Source organism: Triticum aestivum, chromosome 5A, assembly GCF_018294505.1.
Source record: "Triticum aestivum cultivar Chinese Spring chromosome 5A, IWGSC CS RefSeq v2.1, whole genome shotgun sequence".
NCBI lineage: Eukaryota > Viridiplantae > Streptophyta > Magnoliopsida > Poales > Poaceae > Triticum > Triticum aestivum.
This window is the reverse complement of record NC_057806.1, coordinates 50,582,630-50,600,870: the sequence shown is the minus strand read 5'-3', so window position 1 is coordinate 50,600,870 and position 18,241 is coordinate 50,582,630. Positions and strand designations below refer to the sequence as shown.

Below are 18,241 nucleotides of genomic sequence, written 5' to 3'. Positions count from 1 at the left end.
CTCGCCTTTGAAATGCTTGCCTTTATTTCGACATTGATGGTTGGTCAGAAGAAATCGACGATGGCCCAGGTACACATTCTTCCTGCATTTTTCCAGGTATATACTTTCGGTGTCAGCTAAACAGTGCGTGCATGCGTGGTATCCCTTGTTTGTCTATCCTGAAAGGTTACTGAGAGCGGGCCAATCGTTGATGGTTACAAATAGCAACGCGTGGAGGTTAAATTCCTCTTGTTTGTGCTCATCCCACGCACGTACACCATTTCCATTCCACAGCTGTAAAAGTTCTTCAACTAATGGCCTTAGGTACACATCAATGTCATTGCCGGGTTGCTTAGGGCCTTGGATGAGAACTGGCATCATAATGAACTTCCGCTTCATGCACATCCAAGGAAGAAGGTTATACATACATAGAGTCACGGGCCAGGTGTTGTGATTGCTGCTCTGCTCCCCGAAAGGATTAATGCCATCCGTGCTTAAACCAAACCATACGTTCCTTGGGTCACGTGCAAACTCAGCCCAGTACTCTCTCTCAATTTTTCTCCACCGCGACCCGTCAGCGGGTGCTCTCACCTTCCCGTCTTTCTTACGGTCCTCACTGTGTCATCGCATCAACTTGGCATGCTCTTCGTTTTTGAACAGCCGTTTCAACCGTGGTATTATAGGAGCATACCACATCATCTTCGCAGGAACCCTCTTCCTGCGAGGCTCGCTGACAACATCACCAGGGTCATCCCGTCTGATCTTATACTGCAATGCACCGCATACCGGGCATGCATTCAAATCCTCGTACGCACCGCGGTAGAGGATGCATTCATTAGGGTATGCATGTATCTTCTGCACCTCCAATCCTAGAGTGCATACGACCTTCTTTGTTGCGTACGTACTATCGGGCAATTCGTTATCCTTTGGAAGCTTCTTCTTCAATATTTTTAGTAGCTTCTCAAATCCTTTGTCGGGCACAACATTCTCTGCCTTCCACTGCAGCAATTCCAATACGGTACCGAGCTTTGTGTTGCCATCTTCGCAATTGGGGTACAACCCTTTTTTGTGATCCTCTAACATGCGATCAAATTTCAGCTTCTCCTTTTGACTTTCGCATTGCGTCCTTGCATCGACAATGACCCGGCGAAGATCATCATCATCGGGCACATCGTCTGGTTCCTCTTGATCTTCAGCAGCTTCCCCCATTGCAGCATCATCGGGCACATCGTCTGGTTCCTCTTGATCTTCAGCAGCTCCCCCCGTTGCAGCATCACTGTATTCAGGGGGCACATAGTTGTCATTGTCCTCTTCTTCTTCGTTGTCTTCCATCATAACCCCTATTTCTCCGTGCTTCGTCCAAACATTATAGTGTGGTATGAAACCCTTATAAAGCATGTGGGTGTGAAGGATTTTCCGGTTAGAGTGAGACTTCGTATTCCCACATATAGGGCATGGACAACACATAAAACCATTCTGCTTGTTTGCCTCAGCCACTTCGAGAAAATTATGCACGCCCTTAATGTACTCGGAGGTGTGTCTGTTACCATACATCCATTGTCGGTTCATCTGCGTGCATTATATATAATTATGTGTGTCAAAAGTAAGAAAATCAGACAAATACCTATCTAAAGTAAAAAATCAAAAAGAAGATAAGAACAAGATGCTCACCACGGTGGTGCCAGCGACGAGATCGGCGTGGGCGATCGACGGTGGTGAAGACAGGGACGGGGCATGACGGACCGCTAAACCTAGACAAATCTCGGGAAAAATGAAGCTCGGAGGTCGAGCTTTGAGAGGAGAAAACTTAACTAGCGTGGCTCGGGCATTTCATCGAACACCTCATGTGCATAGGAGGTGAGCTAGAGCACCCAAATGCCCTTCCCTCGCCGGCCAAAACAACAGAGCAGTGTGGACTGCTCTGCTGGCCGGCGAGGGGGTATATATAGGCAACTCATTTGTCCCAGTTCGTGGCTGGAAGCGGGACTAAAGGCCCCCCTTCTATCCCAGTTCTAGGCACGAACCGGGACCAATGGTTGTGGGCCAGGATCGAGGCCCATTGGTCCCGGTTCGTGCCTAGAACCAGGATAAATGGGTCCACATAAACCGGGACAAATTCCTCCCGAGGCCCGGCCGGGCCCCTGGGCGCACGAACCGGGACGTATGCCCCCCATGGGTCTCGGTTCTTGAGTGAATCGGGACTAATGGGCTTGGCAGGCTCGAACCAAAGCCCTGTTTTCTGCTAGTGTATGGCAGGTACTTTTTCTGATCATCCAAATTTGTTTTTCTTTTAGAATCTATCTGAAGGTAAATGATCACTGGGAGGTGTGTGTGAGTCCAAGTGAAGGCCAATTTCAGAAGGTTAGTGGCAAGTTTCCTGCACAACTATGTTGTAGTGTGTTGTTTCGGGTATACCTCAGACATTTGTTTGGGTTGCATATCAGTTTTGTAAATGGAATTGCGACCATAAGAGGTGGAACTCATGTGGACTACCTTGCAGACCAAATCGCCAACTATTTGACGGGCATTGTGAACAGGACAAACAAGCACGCTAACATGAAACTGGATACTGCGAAGGGCTACCTATGGGTATTTGTTAATGCTCTCATTGAAGACCCTGCCTTTGATTCACCAACCAAAGAGACCTTGATCACTCCTCAGAGAAGCTTTGGGTCCAAGTGTGAGCTCTGCGAATATTTCCTTAGGAGGGGTATGTGATTAGATAATTTTGGTATCATCCTTGATTTGTCTATTGAGGCTGCACCACTAATGATAATGTTCACTTCTTACAATTGCAGTCGCTAGCGTTGGTGTTGTCGGCAAACTCCTTTCTTTGGCCGAGTACAAACTAAGCAAGGAAGCCAATCTGGATCTCTCCCACATTCATCTACTCCTATGCAGCATATGCAAGCCCCACCAAGACCCACCCAAATATTTTCAGAGATACATGGAGTACATCATAGAGAAACCAAGAAATGTGACCATGACGATGTGTTCCTTGAGAGATACCTAAAACTGAAGCGGGAAGAAATTGATCGGTTTGCTGCAATTGAGGAGAGGAAGCTGGAGGATCCATGCAGCATTACCAAGTGTATCACAACAATCGAAAAGTTACAAGGTCTGCAAGTAGGTGATATTTTAGTGGCAGCAGATATCTTCAAAAGTAAGAAGAATAGGGAAGTTCTATTATCCTTCTCTACAGATGTTCTTCGGTTGGCTTGGGTTAAAAGGGAGATTGTGCTCAGCCAATTGCGGTCACGCATTAGTGAAGCTTTTATTCAGTAGGTAGCAATACCTTTGGTCTGTTTAATCAGACGTAGTGACCCAGATGACAAATATCTATTTTGGTAGTACCTAGATGGCGGAACTTTCATTGTGGTGGCTTCATATGTACGATTCATATATCATGTCAAGGCGTGAGAAAATAATTTAAATCAACAAATAATGTTTCAACTAATGGTAATGAACTTGCATCTCATATTACATTTTCTGAGAACCCATATCTGCTATAGCATCTTCTTTTGATTTCTGACTTCTCTGGAGTAATTAAATGCATGAATATCTCCATGATAGTTGTGGTCTCTGTTTGTTATAGCAACAATCCTTTGTAGATGAATGGCCAAGGAGCATTGTTGGGCTAGGACATCTCTCCATTACGCAGTCGTGTGAAATTATGAATAACACAAGCAGCAACAGATATGCAATCTTTTTGTGAACCGAGTAATGTGAAATGTTGCATACATGCAACATGAAACAACTTTTAGTATAGGAATATTTTTCAGCATACCAATAGTCCTCTGACTATAATTTCAAAGTTGTGAATTACAAAGGTTGAATAGTTCCTGATCATCTTTGGGCTTCTGACGAGTCCTTGTTCTTGTAACTGATATCTAGTAACTACGATGTGGAGCAAGAAATTGTGGCATGCTTGTATATAGCCAACATCTACAAGATAAAATTTACCAGGAGGTACTTCAAAACCATGGTTAAGTACATTTTGTAGAACCCTTGGATCTGAAGCCGACCCATGGACACCAATTGGAAATGTCAAGTGTTTGAACCCTATCATGTTTCCCCCTCGAGCCATCCGCATCATCAACCTCTAAATTGTTATAATTTAAATTCTCATCTAAATGCTCTTGTTCTACTAGTTTTTAAGTGAAAAAAGAGAATCTTCAGTATCATTATCCGACCGACGTCCCAAGCACCACACTGATGCTAGATATATTTAAAGAAATAACAGAAATAGACATACTCTTCTTTTCCGAGAACTAGGCATACTTGATGATCTACTTTAAGTAAAGTACATAGATTCTTGATTGTGCCATGTGCATTGCGCTGCCCATGCCTCATCAACATTGTCCCGAAGACCAAGTCGCTCATTGCATCAAAGATCGTCCTTGTGTGGTAGGTCGAAGCAAACTTCTCTATCTCACCAACAGTTTGGCTATAGCTTCCGGTTAAGGATGGCAATGGGTAGGGTATGGGCAGGGTAGAGCAATACCATACCCATACCCGTTTAGTTAGTGGTTACAAAATTCTACCCATACCCGTACCCATGAGTATGAAACTTTACCCATACCCATACCCGGCGGGTACCCGTACCCATTGGGTACTCAAGGGTAGAACAAATAGTCCACAAGTTGTTCACAATTTTACGCTCATTGAGTAAATGACCAAGTAGATGAGTCAATAACAAGTAGATGAGTAAATGATCAATATCAAAATTTAGAAACCACAACATACTCTGAAGTCAATAGCAGTAGACGAGTCATATGGCAAATTAATGACTAATTAACGATAAATTCACATTAATTCACAAACGGGTAGGGTATGGGTATACCCACGGGTACAAGGCTATACTCGTACCCTACTCATGACTTAACAGGTAGGGTATGGGTACTACCCATGGGTATATATAAAAGTGTAGCCATACTCTGCCCATGTGGGTACGGTACCCGCGGGTAAAATTGCCATCCTTACTTCCGGTGAATACCCATAACAAAGCATCACGTTGTACTGGTGTCATGGAGCCATTGGTCTTCTAGTGAATACTCCAATTGTAACATGGGTATAGCTTCCTGAATAGCAAGGCTAAATGGTGCATCACAGCAGTGCCCAACTCCAACTGCCATGATGCACGACGGTGCACTGATCATGAAGTTGTAGTTGGCCATTGCTATGATCATTGCATCATGGCATTGCGTTGATTACTTATTGTGGTCCACTAAACTGACAAGGCTGTGAAGATGGAGTGGAACACCGTTGGTCAACGGGTCCATGTCGTTGTTGGCACGAAGGATGCCGAGGACATCATCTCAACGAACCGCTGTGTCAAGAGGGCGGTTGTGCCGGGCAAGATCGCTGAGATGAGCAAGCCTGTGCGGATTGGCCGCATGTCAAGGCTTAGCCATGAGGAGGGAGCAAGGATCCACTCATGTTCTACATGCAAATCAAGGACGCCGAGGACATTGCCATGCTGGTAATTCCCAAGGCCTTCTGAACCGTGATGAAGCACTGGCTCATCCTGAAACCTCCACATGTCATCAGACTGTGTGCAAACAAGTGGTGCGAGTTATGGGTTCAGGTGCAGATCTTTCAGGGGGAGATGGTGGTGGCGAGTGGCTGGAACTACTCCTGCAACAAGTACAAGATCATCCCCGGCGACCTACTCATCCTCAAGATGTCGGGTCTCGGCTTCAATGTGGAGATCTACACCATCGGCACCTCCATCATTTGTCGGCTCAGGTGCACCAATCGCACTACTACCAAGGTGACCTGACTCGTACACTTGCTCCTGTCTGGATTGCTATCTTTTTTGCTATGATCTGTATATTTTGCCTAGGATCAGCACCCTGGGGTTGTGCGGGGGCACCCCATGCCCTGTTGTCTTAAAACAAATGTAATGTTAATTGTGTGGTAGTGTGTGTAATTGCGTGGTACATTTATGAGAATCCATACTTTCAATAGGCAAGAGCCAGCTCGAAGATCAACTTGTGTAGGGGTATTGTTAATTGTGTTTCTACTTGATATGTCTGGTGTTGTTGTGAAGTGTGTTGCATTAGTTCATCAAATTTGAAAAGGGTGAGCAGAACAACACAATCTACATGGCCAAACAGATGTGATTTGCATCTGCTCACCCTGAAGCATAATGCAAGCTACCAAACAGCCGACATGAAATGCATGCTACCAAACCATGTGCACAATATGGTTTTCAGTCTATAGTTGCTCAGCGTGTCCAAGATGAGCCACAGATGGCAAAAATACGACGCAGGCCACGAAACAAGCACATAGGGTTTATCTGTCTTTTGAGTTTTGAGAATCAAACTTGAGAGAGAGAAGCTTAAGTATGGGATCTTGATAAGCACACGTGTGAACCCGAGAAAATGGTGGGCCGGGCCGGATTTATAAAAGCCCGGCCTTCATTTCTTAAGCCTGAGCCCAGCCCAAAGTCCGAGATACTCCCTGTTTTCAAGCCCGAGCCCGGCCCGAATGTTGTTCTTTAGTATGCGCACGTGCAAGCCCGGACCGAAGCCCGAAAGCCCGGTCCAAAATACAGGAAAATAGAAGCCTGAGCCCGACCCGAACTATCTTCCAGACTGCAAACCAAAGCCCCAGCCCAGGCTCGGGTTGGGCTGTCCATGCCTGGATTTACGTGTGGCACAAACACATGCCAACTCCGATCGTCTTTTATGGCAAGTTTAGTGACGTGAGAATGATAACTTTAGTTGTCAACCATGGAAACTTTCTTTTCAGATGGCAAGTTCAACTTTTTTTGGTTTGTTTTTTCTTTTCTAATGGCAATTTAGTTGTAAAAAAACATTAGGGCCTAAGTGTTTCATGCCACACGAGTAGCACTTATCATTTGGGCAAGTAAAAGGCTGATGTAAAACGTCTAAGACAACTACTTAACCGTAAATAGTAACTGGTTTGTCATGGCGCATCACGACCATGGATTATGATGAGGTGACTTGGAGCGATCTCAGCCCTTCGTTAACTGAATGTAAACCGCATCGTTCTTCAGGCTTATCGTAGCACCATGTTTTACACTCACACGTTCCTTACTATTTGGGCTCGCAAGATTAGAAATGAGAAAATTCTTTATTTGACATTACCTTAAAATCTGCTTCCTTATTTGATATTGAAAAAAAAATCTTTCCTATTTGACACAAGTTCTAAATTTTATTTCCTATATGACATTTTCGTTCATTTTGAGTCTAAATGACACCTGAAAAGACTCTTTTGCCTCTCATGTGATATGTGTGGGGAAGACAATAGCGCACACACACAGCACCAATGCGAAGGCAGGAGCACACATGCAGCAATACATACACATGCACCAACACACGCGCGCACGCACACACGCAACAACACGCACGTGCACGTGCACACACACGCAGCAACACACATGCACGCGCGCGCGCGCACACACACGCACACACATGCACACGCACACACAGATACACACACGCAGCAGCAGCACACACGTAAGCAGCACATAGGCACGCAACAGCACACACACGCGCGCATATACACACGCAGTAGCAAACACATGCAGCGGCACACATGCACACACACATGCAGCAGCAGCACACATGTGCGCGTGCGCACACACACGCAACAGCACACACGCGCACACACATACCGCATGAGGGGCAAAATCGTCTTTTCAGGTGTCATTTAGGTTCAAAATGGACGAAAGTGTCATATAGGGAATAAAATTTAAGACTAGTGTCAAATAGGAAAGAAAAACTTTTCCAGTGTCAAATAAGGAACCAGATTTTAAGACAATGTCAAATAAAAGAAATTTCTCATTAGAAATGGGGACAGATTTGTTGCCATCCGTCCTAACCGCGTATCCTGGAATGGAATGGAGTCAATGGACGTCCTGGAATGGAAACGAACACTGCCACCGCGCTCGTCCTAAAATAGAGTCCTCACGACCACCGCGCTCACCGCCAGCCGTCGCCACATACGTCAAGCACTCCACCTCCGGCTCTTCATCTAAAGGCGGCCAAGCCGGGACCGGCCGGAAACAGCCTCTTCCCACTCGCCGGAGTTCGCGCGATCCTTGGCATACCTCGGCCCCTTTCCCGATGACAGAGGCAGACCTCGAACGGTCAATACCTTCTTCAATGGTGGACGGCCTTAAACCAGGGCAAAGGAAGGTTCTATTCTGCTCGTTCAAGAGGAACTTGATTGAAGAAACTAAGGTGTGTGCGTGCCAAAGTGTTCGTGAATTTATTTTGTGGTAGAAAAGAGTTGTTGAATTCGCGCATTTGGAGTCATCAATCATGGCATATATTCCTGAATTCGTTGCGCCTTCGTTGGCTACAGGTGTCGCACTTGGCTGCTTATGTGTCGGAACACGCAGCATACCACCATGGCGATCAGAGTCTGGCAGGCATAATCATAGGAATGGCTCAAGATTTTGTTGGCAGCAACAATGTCAGTCTTTTGGAGCCCCGCGGCCAGTTCGGTACCAGGTGCCTAGGGGGCGAAGATGCTGCTGATGCCGCTGATATCTTCACCAGATTAGCACCTATCACCCGTTTAATTTTTTCCAAGGACGATGATGTTCTTCTCGACTATTTGAATGAAGATGGAAAGTCGATTGAACCCAGTTGGTAATGCTCTCTTCGAATTAGCACTCATCCTGCATGATTGCAAAATGGATTGATTTTTGTATGCCTAAAACATGCCGTCTTTTCTTCAGGTATGTGCCAATCATTCCCATGGTTTTTGTCAATGGAACTGGCATTGACAATGGGTCAAACAGCTATGTCCCAAACTATAATCCAAGAGACATTATCGCTAATCTAAAACGGTTGCTTAATGACGAGACTGTTGTACCAATGGACCCTTGGTACAGGGGGTTCAAGGTCAGCTAGTCCTGACACATTTTTCTAATGCAAATTTGGCTCCTTAATTCAACATTGATTTTTCATGCAAATTTTCTGCTCATAACCTGACAGGGCTCTTTGAAGGAAACAAGTTCAAAGGAAGCTGGTGTCACATATACCATCACTGGTGTTATAGAGGAAGTTGATGACACCATGCTTAAAATTACGGAGCTTCCCATCCGCTGCTGGACTGCCAAATTACCAGGAGTTCCTTGAATCCATGTGTCCTTGGTGGCATGATGAGGACAAGGAACCACCATTTCTAGAGGTAGGTAATAGTCATACAAATAGTTCCTTCTCTGGGTTTCAGATGATTTGACTTTATTCGACCGCAACCAATTTATAGGGAATATCGTCGCAATGTGATGATGATGATGCAAATGTGGAGTTTGATGTTATCTTGAGTCAGCAAAACATGAATATAGCTAAGCAAGAAGGCCTCGAGAAGAAATTCAAGTTGACAAGCAGAGTAGAAACAACAAACATGCAATTGCTTGACTCGGATGGGAAGATTCGAAAATATGACACCCCAGAGGACAGTGAGTATCTCTATCTAATATGGACACAACTACAAACCCCTTCTCTTCTTGTGGATTTGAATCTGAAATAGTGTTACCTTTTCAGTACTTAAAGATTTCTTCAAACTGAGGCTCAAATTCTATGGCAGAAGAAAGGTACTCCTCTGTTCACAAATAGAAGATGTTTTAACTATTTTTCTGAATCGGATGTATATAGACACGTTTTAGATGTATTCCATATTGAAATATTCAAAATATCTTATATTTGTGACGGAGGGAGTACATGTTAACCTTTTCCTTTGCGATGGTGTTGTCGAAATGCAAACTGCCACATTAACTGATTTATGTTGTGCAGGAAGTAATGTTAGATAATATCAGAAAAGAGTTGTTGATGCCTAAGAACAAAGTGAGGTTTATTCTTGCTGTTATTTCTGGGGACATCATAGTCAATAACAGGAAGAGGGCAGAGCTATTCCTGGAGCTTAAGCAGAAGGGGTATGAGCCTTTCCCAGAGGAAAAAATTACGGCCGAGCCGGTTGCTGTAGGAGCTACAGCAGTAGATGAAGCTGCAGCAGGAGTTAATGCGAGTGAATATGAGTATCTTTTCGCAATGACAGATGGCACCTTGACTCCGGAGAAGATACAGGAGCTCATCGCACTGCACAAGAATTTAGAGGACAAAGTTGAGAGTCTCTGCAAAACAACTCCAGAGACTCTTTGGCTGAGAGACCTTGCTGCTCTTGAAAAGGAATTGGATGTAATTAAGCAGTGTTTCTCTCAAATGTTTTGCCTGATGTAATGTGTTTCACCGCTTCTCACTTGCTGATTTTGATACAGGTGATTGATGCCAAATTTGAAGCTGAAGAACAGGTGCGGAAGAAAGCAGCACTACTCAAGGAACAGCGTTGGAACACTCTTGTCAAATCTCAGAAGGTACAGAGTAACACAAGTGATAAAGTTCTTAAGTTATAGAGGACTAAGGCAGTACATGTTGCTCTTTACTAATAAAAAATTTCATAGGCAAGTGCACCGGTGACAGATGACGAGGACGAAGCATTCGAACTAAAACATCGTCTGCTTGCTTATAATCTTGATGGCTCCCTCTCCAGAACGTAGTGGTAATGCCCATGTACAATGCTGTGTGTTTGTGCACATGAAATATCCATCTCTTACAGAAGATTAAGCTGATGGCGTAACCACTTTTGCAGGCACGGAAACTGAGAATGCAGAAGGACAGCAGAAAAGGGGAAAGAAAAGAAGGAACGAGCCAAGCAAAAGAGGCAGCAACTGCAGTGCACCTTCTCCTGCGAAGAAGGTGCGAAAGATGAGGGAATCCCCCTTCAACAAGAGGAGCGGATTCGATTTGCGTGAGCACTTCAGCTGCAATAGAAGATGCTGATCTGCTCAGCCTAAGAGGAAAGCAATCCACATCCATTCCGGCCGCGTGTAGGGTGGCGTAGTCCCAGTTCCCTGCGATCCTGATGGGCAGATGGGGATAGCCCAGTTCTGCACCATGTGGGTTTGCGCATCATGTCTTTTGCTGCTGTTCTGTGTGCCAGTTTCGCTTTAGTTCCTCGTGGTTTGTAAGACACTGTGGCTTCTGTTAATAGAAATCAGAGAGGGGGCTCTCTTTATCAACAAAAAAAAACATTCCGGTCGGAAGCGGCGATATTGACTCTAGATGAAGAAGTGTACTGGACTTGAGTGACGATAATGGCTACTCCCATGAAGAGTAAACTCCTAAGCACAACGGCCCAAAGAGTGTGTGGGCTGCAGTGAGACTGTCTAGTTTCCGTGTCGGGGTACTCCGTTTGTGGCCCATGCGTTGAGATGATCGCTATGGAAGGGGCACTCATTGTGCGTTGAGTCAGCATTTTCCGGCTTGGGTATGTAGGGTGTGCCAGGATCGCTGGGCAGGAGGGAACTTGGATTTAGCGGATTAGGAAGTGAGAGCTGAATACCACACAACTACAGAGATGAATTGTCTCTGGAATATAACATCTATCTATATATATATCTTCTAAAATAAGGGAATTGTTATTAAGGCAGAAGAAAGGGAACGGCTTAGATTAAGCAACAACAAATAATAGCAATGAACGGTTCAGATTGACATGTAAAAGATAACTAATTTAGCAGCAAGTCAGGAGATAGACAGAGTCATTGATGTAATTTTATTTTTTACTGGTCGCTTTATTTTTCATTGTCTTTCCATTGTACTAGCTATTATCTTTCTTGATAATTATAATATATAAGATGCCCTTTCAGTATCTTTTTTTTAAGAAAGACTAGTAATGAAAAAATAGTGAACATAATTCTCCTTGAAATGGATGTACCTACAATTTCAAGGCCCGGCTAAAAATTTGGGCTGAAACCATGCCGTTATTCTACCCTATTGCATAGACCCACCCTCAGGTGTCACTGATTTGTCAAGTTACCATCACAGCGAGATGAAAGATGGAAACTAACTGAAATCCCAGGAAATGCTAACTCGTAGATCAGGTCCAGATGCTCGGCTCAAATATGCACATGGTGATTTCTGAGGCAAACCAAAATAACATTTCACCTAGAGTGAAACTTATGTCCAGGGAGAAATAGTTCAAAGAAGCAAGCTTCCCCTTCCTTTCTTGATTTTACTTGCCTGCTACGAATGCTATCTAGAGGTGTGCACTCACTAATTTAAGATTACCTGAGCAGAAGGCTACATGATGTTCTAGCATTCCAGATACTCCTTTAGATCCAGCTTCAATGAACTATTCCAGTATATCTCAGAGCTACCACGCTCAGAAATTGTTGAAGTGGCTGGCTCCAATGAAACGCCCTCCAGGGCCTCAGCTAAATCTGAATCCCAAAGCCCTAAACTGCAAGCCTTCCTGTAGACATCAAAACCTGCAGCTTTCAGACCTTCTGAGAAGAAATTATTTAGTGAGGGACTCTCCAAGCTTATGTCTCTTAGTAATTCACTTGCAGTATCAGAACTACGAAATATCAAAGCTGAGCATGTCTTGTCCAACAATCTTAGATCAAAATCCTTTGAGAAGACATGATGCAATCTTGCAAGGCGGGATCTCAGCTCTTCTGCAGATGTCTCCCTAAAGCCCCACAAGAAAACAACACTCTGGGTGCTCGCTGTCCTTGTGGTATCTGGCTCATTAGTGCAGTCAACACCATCAGATTCTTCCACCATGCAACCGGGATAAAGAATGTTACGGTGATCTTCAACTGTGTAATGCTGCTCACCAGACTGAGATTGACAATTGGGAGTGATTTTAAGTAACTTGCTTAGCTTAGCAAATAATTTTGTTATTCTCAGAACATTTTCTCCACTTTTTGTGACACCCTTGGTACCATCTGTGCAAACCGAGAAAGAGAGAACGGGAGTTCAATTCAAAATGCCGCTAAGAAAGCATTAAAATGATGTATGCAACAATTTAAGGCTCACACCTACTACTAGTTACAAATAATATACTCCATTTTCTAAAATATGATGAGCAAGGAGAAACTCCATAGTTTATTAGCAACATGGTGTGTTAATTAAGTTAGCTGGAACTGTACCTTGCAGTGGTATTTCTATTTCCATTGGCACAAAGTACTGTCTCTGTAAGTAACTCAGAGCTGCTTGTATATTCTTCGCTTTTCTCAAAGGGCTAATTTCTCGCCACAAGTGGCCAATATCAACAACACTAGAGAAAACCAGCCTCGAAGAACACATAAATTCATGCAGGTTCGGCGGAAGAGGCGCAATAAATTGTGTGTGCATCATTGTTAGGTCTGAGAAGAAAAAAATAAGTTATACTATTTTAGAAATGACAGGTCGATAAAAAATTAGTGATGCATCAACATACCATTCAAGCAATTGTATGATATGATTGGTTTCTCTGAAGATGCTACTAGATCAATAACTTCCCGAAATCCGCGAAACTTCAAATTCTGCTCATCTTCCAATTTTTGGATGTCCATCTGAAAAAAAAGAGTTCCCAAAGAAGAAAAAAAGAAACCAGATTAAGATTACGCCATTTAGTTACATTTAAATGGTGTTGCCAAGTTTTAGGGATACAAACCAGGAGAAGATTTTTATCCTCTGCAGAACTAGTAAAGATCACACGCACAGCCCTAGGCACCCCACCTTTATCCGGAACAACAAGAGGTACAAGATCACCAGAGGTACCATTTACTGTCTGCAGTATAGCTCAACATCATCAATGATTTGGAGTTAAATTTTATACAGATTGCGCCCTACGGGTGAGCACATACAAATCAGACCCTGCTAAAAGCATGTCATCTATTCCACATTTGTCAGTTCTTTATCACAACACCTAGCTCTTGTAGCCAAAACAACAGTAAAAATACTAAAGAGCGTGAGAAAGTGAATATATTATGTTTTTCCTTGGAGGAGTCTAATAGTGTCACATTCGTAAAAAAAAGAGTCTAATAGTGTTAAGAAAATGACAAAAAGAATTTGGGAAAAAACATGAAATGTAAAGTAGAGAAACCACACCTCCAAAACAAGTTGAACTTGGCGATCACTGCAAACATCGATGGTCATACTGGGCCTTGAACCATATGATTCACTGCCCATGATTAGTTTTCTGAGAGAACTAACTAAAGATCCTGCACGGTAAGACTTCATGTTAGGAGATATCTAACTATCTAAATAATACAGAGTAGCCTTAGTATTATTTATCGAAAGTGCCCTACCATCAGCTGTTTTACTGGGTTCTGCACATCCTTTACGCCAATGCTGAATTCTTGACTTAATTCTAGTTGTAAAAACTGAATCAGCAACGGATGCACTTGCTGATGGAGATGGCTGCTGAAGATGAGGGGTGAAAGTCTTTTGCCTAGCCAAGGATTCTTGCACCCTTGATAGGTAAGATATACCTGCCAATATAAAAATTAAGCCCTCTATCAAATAACCAAATTTGCCATTTGTTTGGGTGCATGATGTAGGACTCACCATCATAAATGCACATATTAAAATCAAAACCATCACGGGCCATCGATGAAAAGTAAGATGATTGGCAGGAGAAACTATAAGAAGGCATTCCAAGCTGTAGTTCATCTCTGGGAAACAAGTGGAAATTGTACCTGTACAACCAAAAGACCGACAGGAGCATCAGTAATGATGACAGAAATCAATAGACTGGAGCACAGAAACAGAGCAAGCATAATCCTCAAAAGGATGAAACCTGGATTAATTAAATGAACCCAAAGTGTAAAATTAAACAGACATTTACAAGCAATAACTCAGATGATCCATAATAAATGGAGATTTTAGTCCTACAGTCATAAGATATAGTCATTACACATGACAGAACATCGACCAAAGAATATTCTTTGGGGTAGCAGCGCGAGCAACAGAATTTAGTATGACAAAACTGAAAGCAGGTTTGGCAGGCAATCCTGAGATTTTTCAAGCAGCTTTATTGCTCTTTTATATGTCATTTCTGTGAGATATTTCATGTCCCTGTCAGTTGCTTGCTAGTTTGGAAAGTATGATTTTCTTCGTTTTTATGCAAGGAAAAGTATGCTTCATTTTATTACCAACGATCCAGCTCATTGATTCACAGGAGGATTTTGGTAACTCCCTTTTTTCGAACAGGGTGTTAAAACCTCCGACCTCTACATCATTGTTATGCACACAACCATCTTTATTGAAATTGATGCAAGGCAGCGAGGCCAAAGACATCAACAAAAGGAGTACAAGACATAGACAACTACGGTAGAAACATCACAAGATATGAATTTAACACCTACGATTAAGTCCACTTCTTCCGCAACAGCGCCGTCAAGAATGGATAAACACCCCCGCGCCATCATTGGCACGTCCGGCCGGAGACAGTCAGGAAAAGTATTTGATCCAGGTTGGCGAAACCAAACACTGAAGACCAGCATCGGCAATGAGACAACACCTTGAACAAGGTAACGACACAACTTCGTTGCTACTAAGCCCAATCAATAAATAAAGGCCAGAACAAGGGTTTCATCCCAGACATGAAGTGGTGTTTCAGTCACCATCTTCATGATAGATCTTTCCATAGTCACGCCAGTTAGAACTCCATGGCAGTCCTGAGCGGCGCTACCAAATGGTGGGATGAATTCCACCTTAGACCGTCACACCGGGAGGCCAGTCATGTTGCAGCACAGAGCTAGCCGCTGCCACTCCACACTGGCATGCCCCGACTTGCATATTCCCAGGACCGTTGCCCCGGCATCCTCCGTGTGAACAGAAGCATATGCCACCCTGCTTGATGCAGACAGGGAACCACCGACACACTCAAACCCATCAGCACGGTGCTTGTGCCGCCCTTTCTTACCAGCGTATTTGCTAAACATGATCAGCGTAAAAAGGTCCACCTACATACCAACCTGATCCCATCTTGACATTTCCTCAGAACAGGAGTAGCAAAGTTTCGTTTATGCACACAAGGTGTTCAACGAAATGCCTCAACGAGCACACAAGACATAGCCTGATGGGCCACCGCTCCAACATACTAGCTACACTATCTTACGACTGACTTCAGTCCGCACAAGATGTTTGACAAAGCACCACGCCGCAAATCCTACTTGTTGGTGGTGCTTCTTGCGGAGGAATATGAGCGAAAGGGCTGCTTACGGGTAGGCGACAACGTCGGAGCCGGAGGCAGAGCCCAAGCGGAACGGGCAGACGGCTATGTGGAGAGGCTGGAAGGACTCGGAGGCGAATTTGGCCTTGAGGTACGCCGTCTCCGCCGTGTCGACCGGCAGCGCGCGTCGCCACCCGGTGGGGGCGCCCGTCTTCAGCGCCGCGATAGCCACGTAGTCGCACTCCTTCACGTGAGCCGCCAGATCCCGCAGAGCCTCCGGGAAGTTCCTCCTGGTGACCTGCCTCGCCGACGCGGCGGCGGCCATTGGTGGCGGAGGCAGCAGCTGAGCACGGCCGAGGTGAGGAACGAGGCGTGCAGTCTGCTCGGATCGGGGCACCGGGGGGAGGCGGCGGGCCTGAGGGTGAGGCCGGAGAACACCGGCGACGTGGAGGCGGGGCACTGGAGAGTGGTGTCAGGCGGCGGCGGTGGCGGCGGTCGCGGGAACAGGGGTGCCGTGGAGGTGGTCGTGGGGGCAGGGCGGCGCCCAGAGACCAGACGCTGCGCTGGGGCGCTGCTATTCCCTGCTTAATGGGCCGAAGACAGTGTGGTCAATTTCACATTGGTCTTTTGTTGCAGTAGAATTTATTGTTGAAAATGTACAATCTAATAATATAGGAGTATAATATAACTAAATTAATAAGAAATAAGTAAAAAAACTCATATTGTTATAATAAATGCGCATGTAAATAAAATAAAATAATCATACTTTTCGTAAAAGTGTTCATATGCTTTTTTAAAACATTCATGTATTTTCAAAAAGTATTAAAATAATTTAAAAAGTGTGCATGTGCTTTAAACGATGTTTGCATATTTAAAAAAACTATGTATGCAATTTTCAAAAGATTTGACGCACTTTCAAAAAATCTCGTGTATTAAAAGAATGTTGAACGATTTTAAGAAGATGTGTGTGTGATTTTTAAAAACTTTTCACGTATTTTGAAAAAGATTCATTTTTTAAAAAGGTGTATTTATCAAAAATATTTGTATTTTATTAAACAAAAAATAAATAGAGAAAAAGAAATGGGAAAATAAAAATAAAAATAAAAACTGCAAAAAAACAACTTGGAAATAACTAAAAATAAAAAATGGAAAATGGAAAAAAGGAAAGATCAAAACTAAAGCAGAAAACAAGTGAAAGAGAAAAAGGGAAACCAAAAAAGGGGACGCAACTAAGATACCTTTCCCGTCCAAACCTTGCGTTAGCCCAACTTCTACCAGTCCGCCGCCGTCACCAACCCTACGGTTTTGTCTGGCAACACCCGGCTATTCTGTTACTAGTAACAGAATATTATTCTGTTACCATCGGGCTCTATATAGAAGCAATATGCAAATTCCCTATCCGGAGAAACTTCAATCCGCATGCAAAAGCCCACCCGGCCACCCCACCACCTCGTCCCCTCCCTCTTATCGGCAAAACTCACTCCCCACCGGCCATCCCGCGCCCCGCCGCCTCCCGGCCATCCCGCGCCCCGCCGTCGCCCTGCCACCCAGCGCCCCGCCGCCGCCCGGCCACCCAGCGCCCCGCCGTCGCCCGGCCATCCCGTGCCCCGCCGCCGCCCGAGCCTCCTGCCGGCTACGCGCCCACTCCTCTCGGCAACGCGCCCCGCCACCTCAATGCGTAGGCTGTTCACCTCGGCCGCCCCAGGCCGTTCACGTCCGCCACGAGTGTCGGTTCAACGCCGCCCCGACAAACCAGCGCACGTGGAGAACTACAAAAGAGGTTCAATTTCTGAACTTTTGAACGCCAAGAGGTTCAGTTCAGAACTTGGTATGGTGGGTGTACTACCGATAATCTCAAACTTGTTCCTCTCAACTTCAGCAAAAGAATTTTTGGGAATAGATAAATGTGTGTATGCATAGTGTCGTGTGATGGGATGCGGCCTGTGGCTGGGTTAATTAGCTATGCCAGGGCAGATGCTTTGTGTCCGTATAGTTTAGGCCAAGAAGAGAAGCTAATGTGCTGCTCATCATTTGCCATCATCCATCTCTACTCAATTATGTTCATCTTTTTCAATTCATCTTTGAAATTTCGGTCCATTTTCTTTTGGCAGGATGCGTCAAAAAAACAAAATCAAAGGCAGCAGCTCAAAAATAGATGAATATTGGAAGGAAGATGTATAAGGCTGAGAGGAAATGGCATCTTGAGGTCTGTTACCCTTCAACTTATAGACGTATATGCTCAATTATTGTTGTGTAACATAGAGTTACCCTGGATGTA

At 44.4% G+C, this 18,241-nt stretch overlaps 1 protein-coding gene and 1 pseudogene across 1 annotated transcript; one reads left to right on the top strand and one right to left on the bottom strand.

Moving 5' to 3' along the window:
- Nucleotides 1-10,799, top strand: part of LOC123101211 (DNA topoisomerase 2-like) — a 64,713-nt pseudogene extending 53,914 nt beyond the window's left edge.
- A 1,067-nt stretch (nt 10,800-11,866) lies between these two features.
- LOC123102268 (poly(A)-specific ribonuclease PARN-like) lies at nt 11,867-16,539 on the bottom strand. Its single transcript, XM_044523566.1, has 8 exons — nt 16,014-16,539; nt 14,355-14,485; nt 14,096-14,278; nt 13,896-14,008; nt 13,459-13,575; nt 13,243-13,357; nt 12,953-13,168; nt 11,867-12,748 (listed from the first exon to the last, which is right to left on the bottom strand). Exons 1-8 carry the CDS (start codon nt 16,286-16,288, stop codon nt 12,111-12,113), a joined length of 1,788 nt encoding a protein of 595 aa, XP_044379501.1. The 5' UTR covers nt 16,289-16,539; the 3' UTR covers nt 11,867-12,110.
- Between the last annotated feature and the right edge of the window lie 1,702 nt (nt 16,540-18,241).

Coding starts and splice junctions, on each gene's coding strand:
- LOC123102268 (XM_044523566.1), bottom strand. CDS start 16,288: ATGGCCGCCGCCGCGTCGGCGAGGCAGGTCACCAGGAGGAACTTCCCG. Junction 14,009..14,095: donor ACCCAGTAAAACAGCTGATG/GTAGGGCACTTT, acceptor CTTACCGTGCAG/GATCTTTAGTTAGTTCTCTC. Junction 13,169..13,242: donor ATCATACAATTGCTTGAATG/GTATGTTGATGC, acceptor TTTTCTTCTCAG/ACCTAACAATGATGCACACA.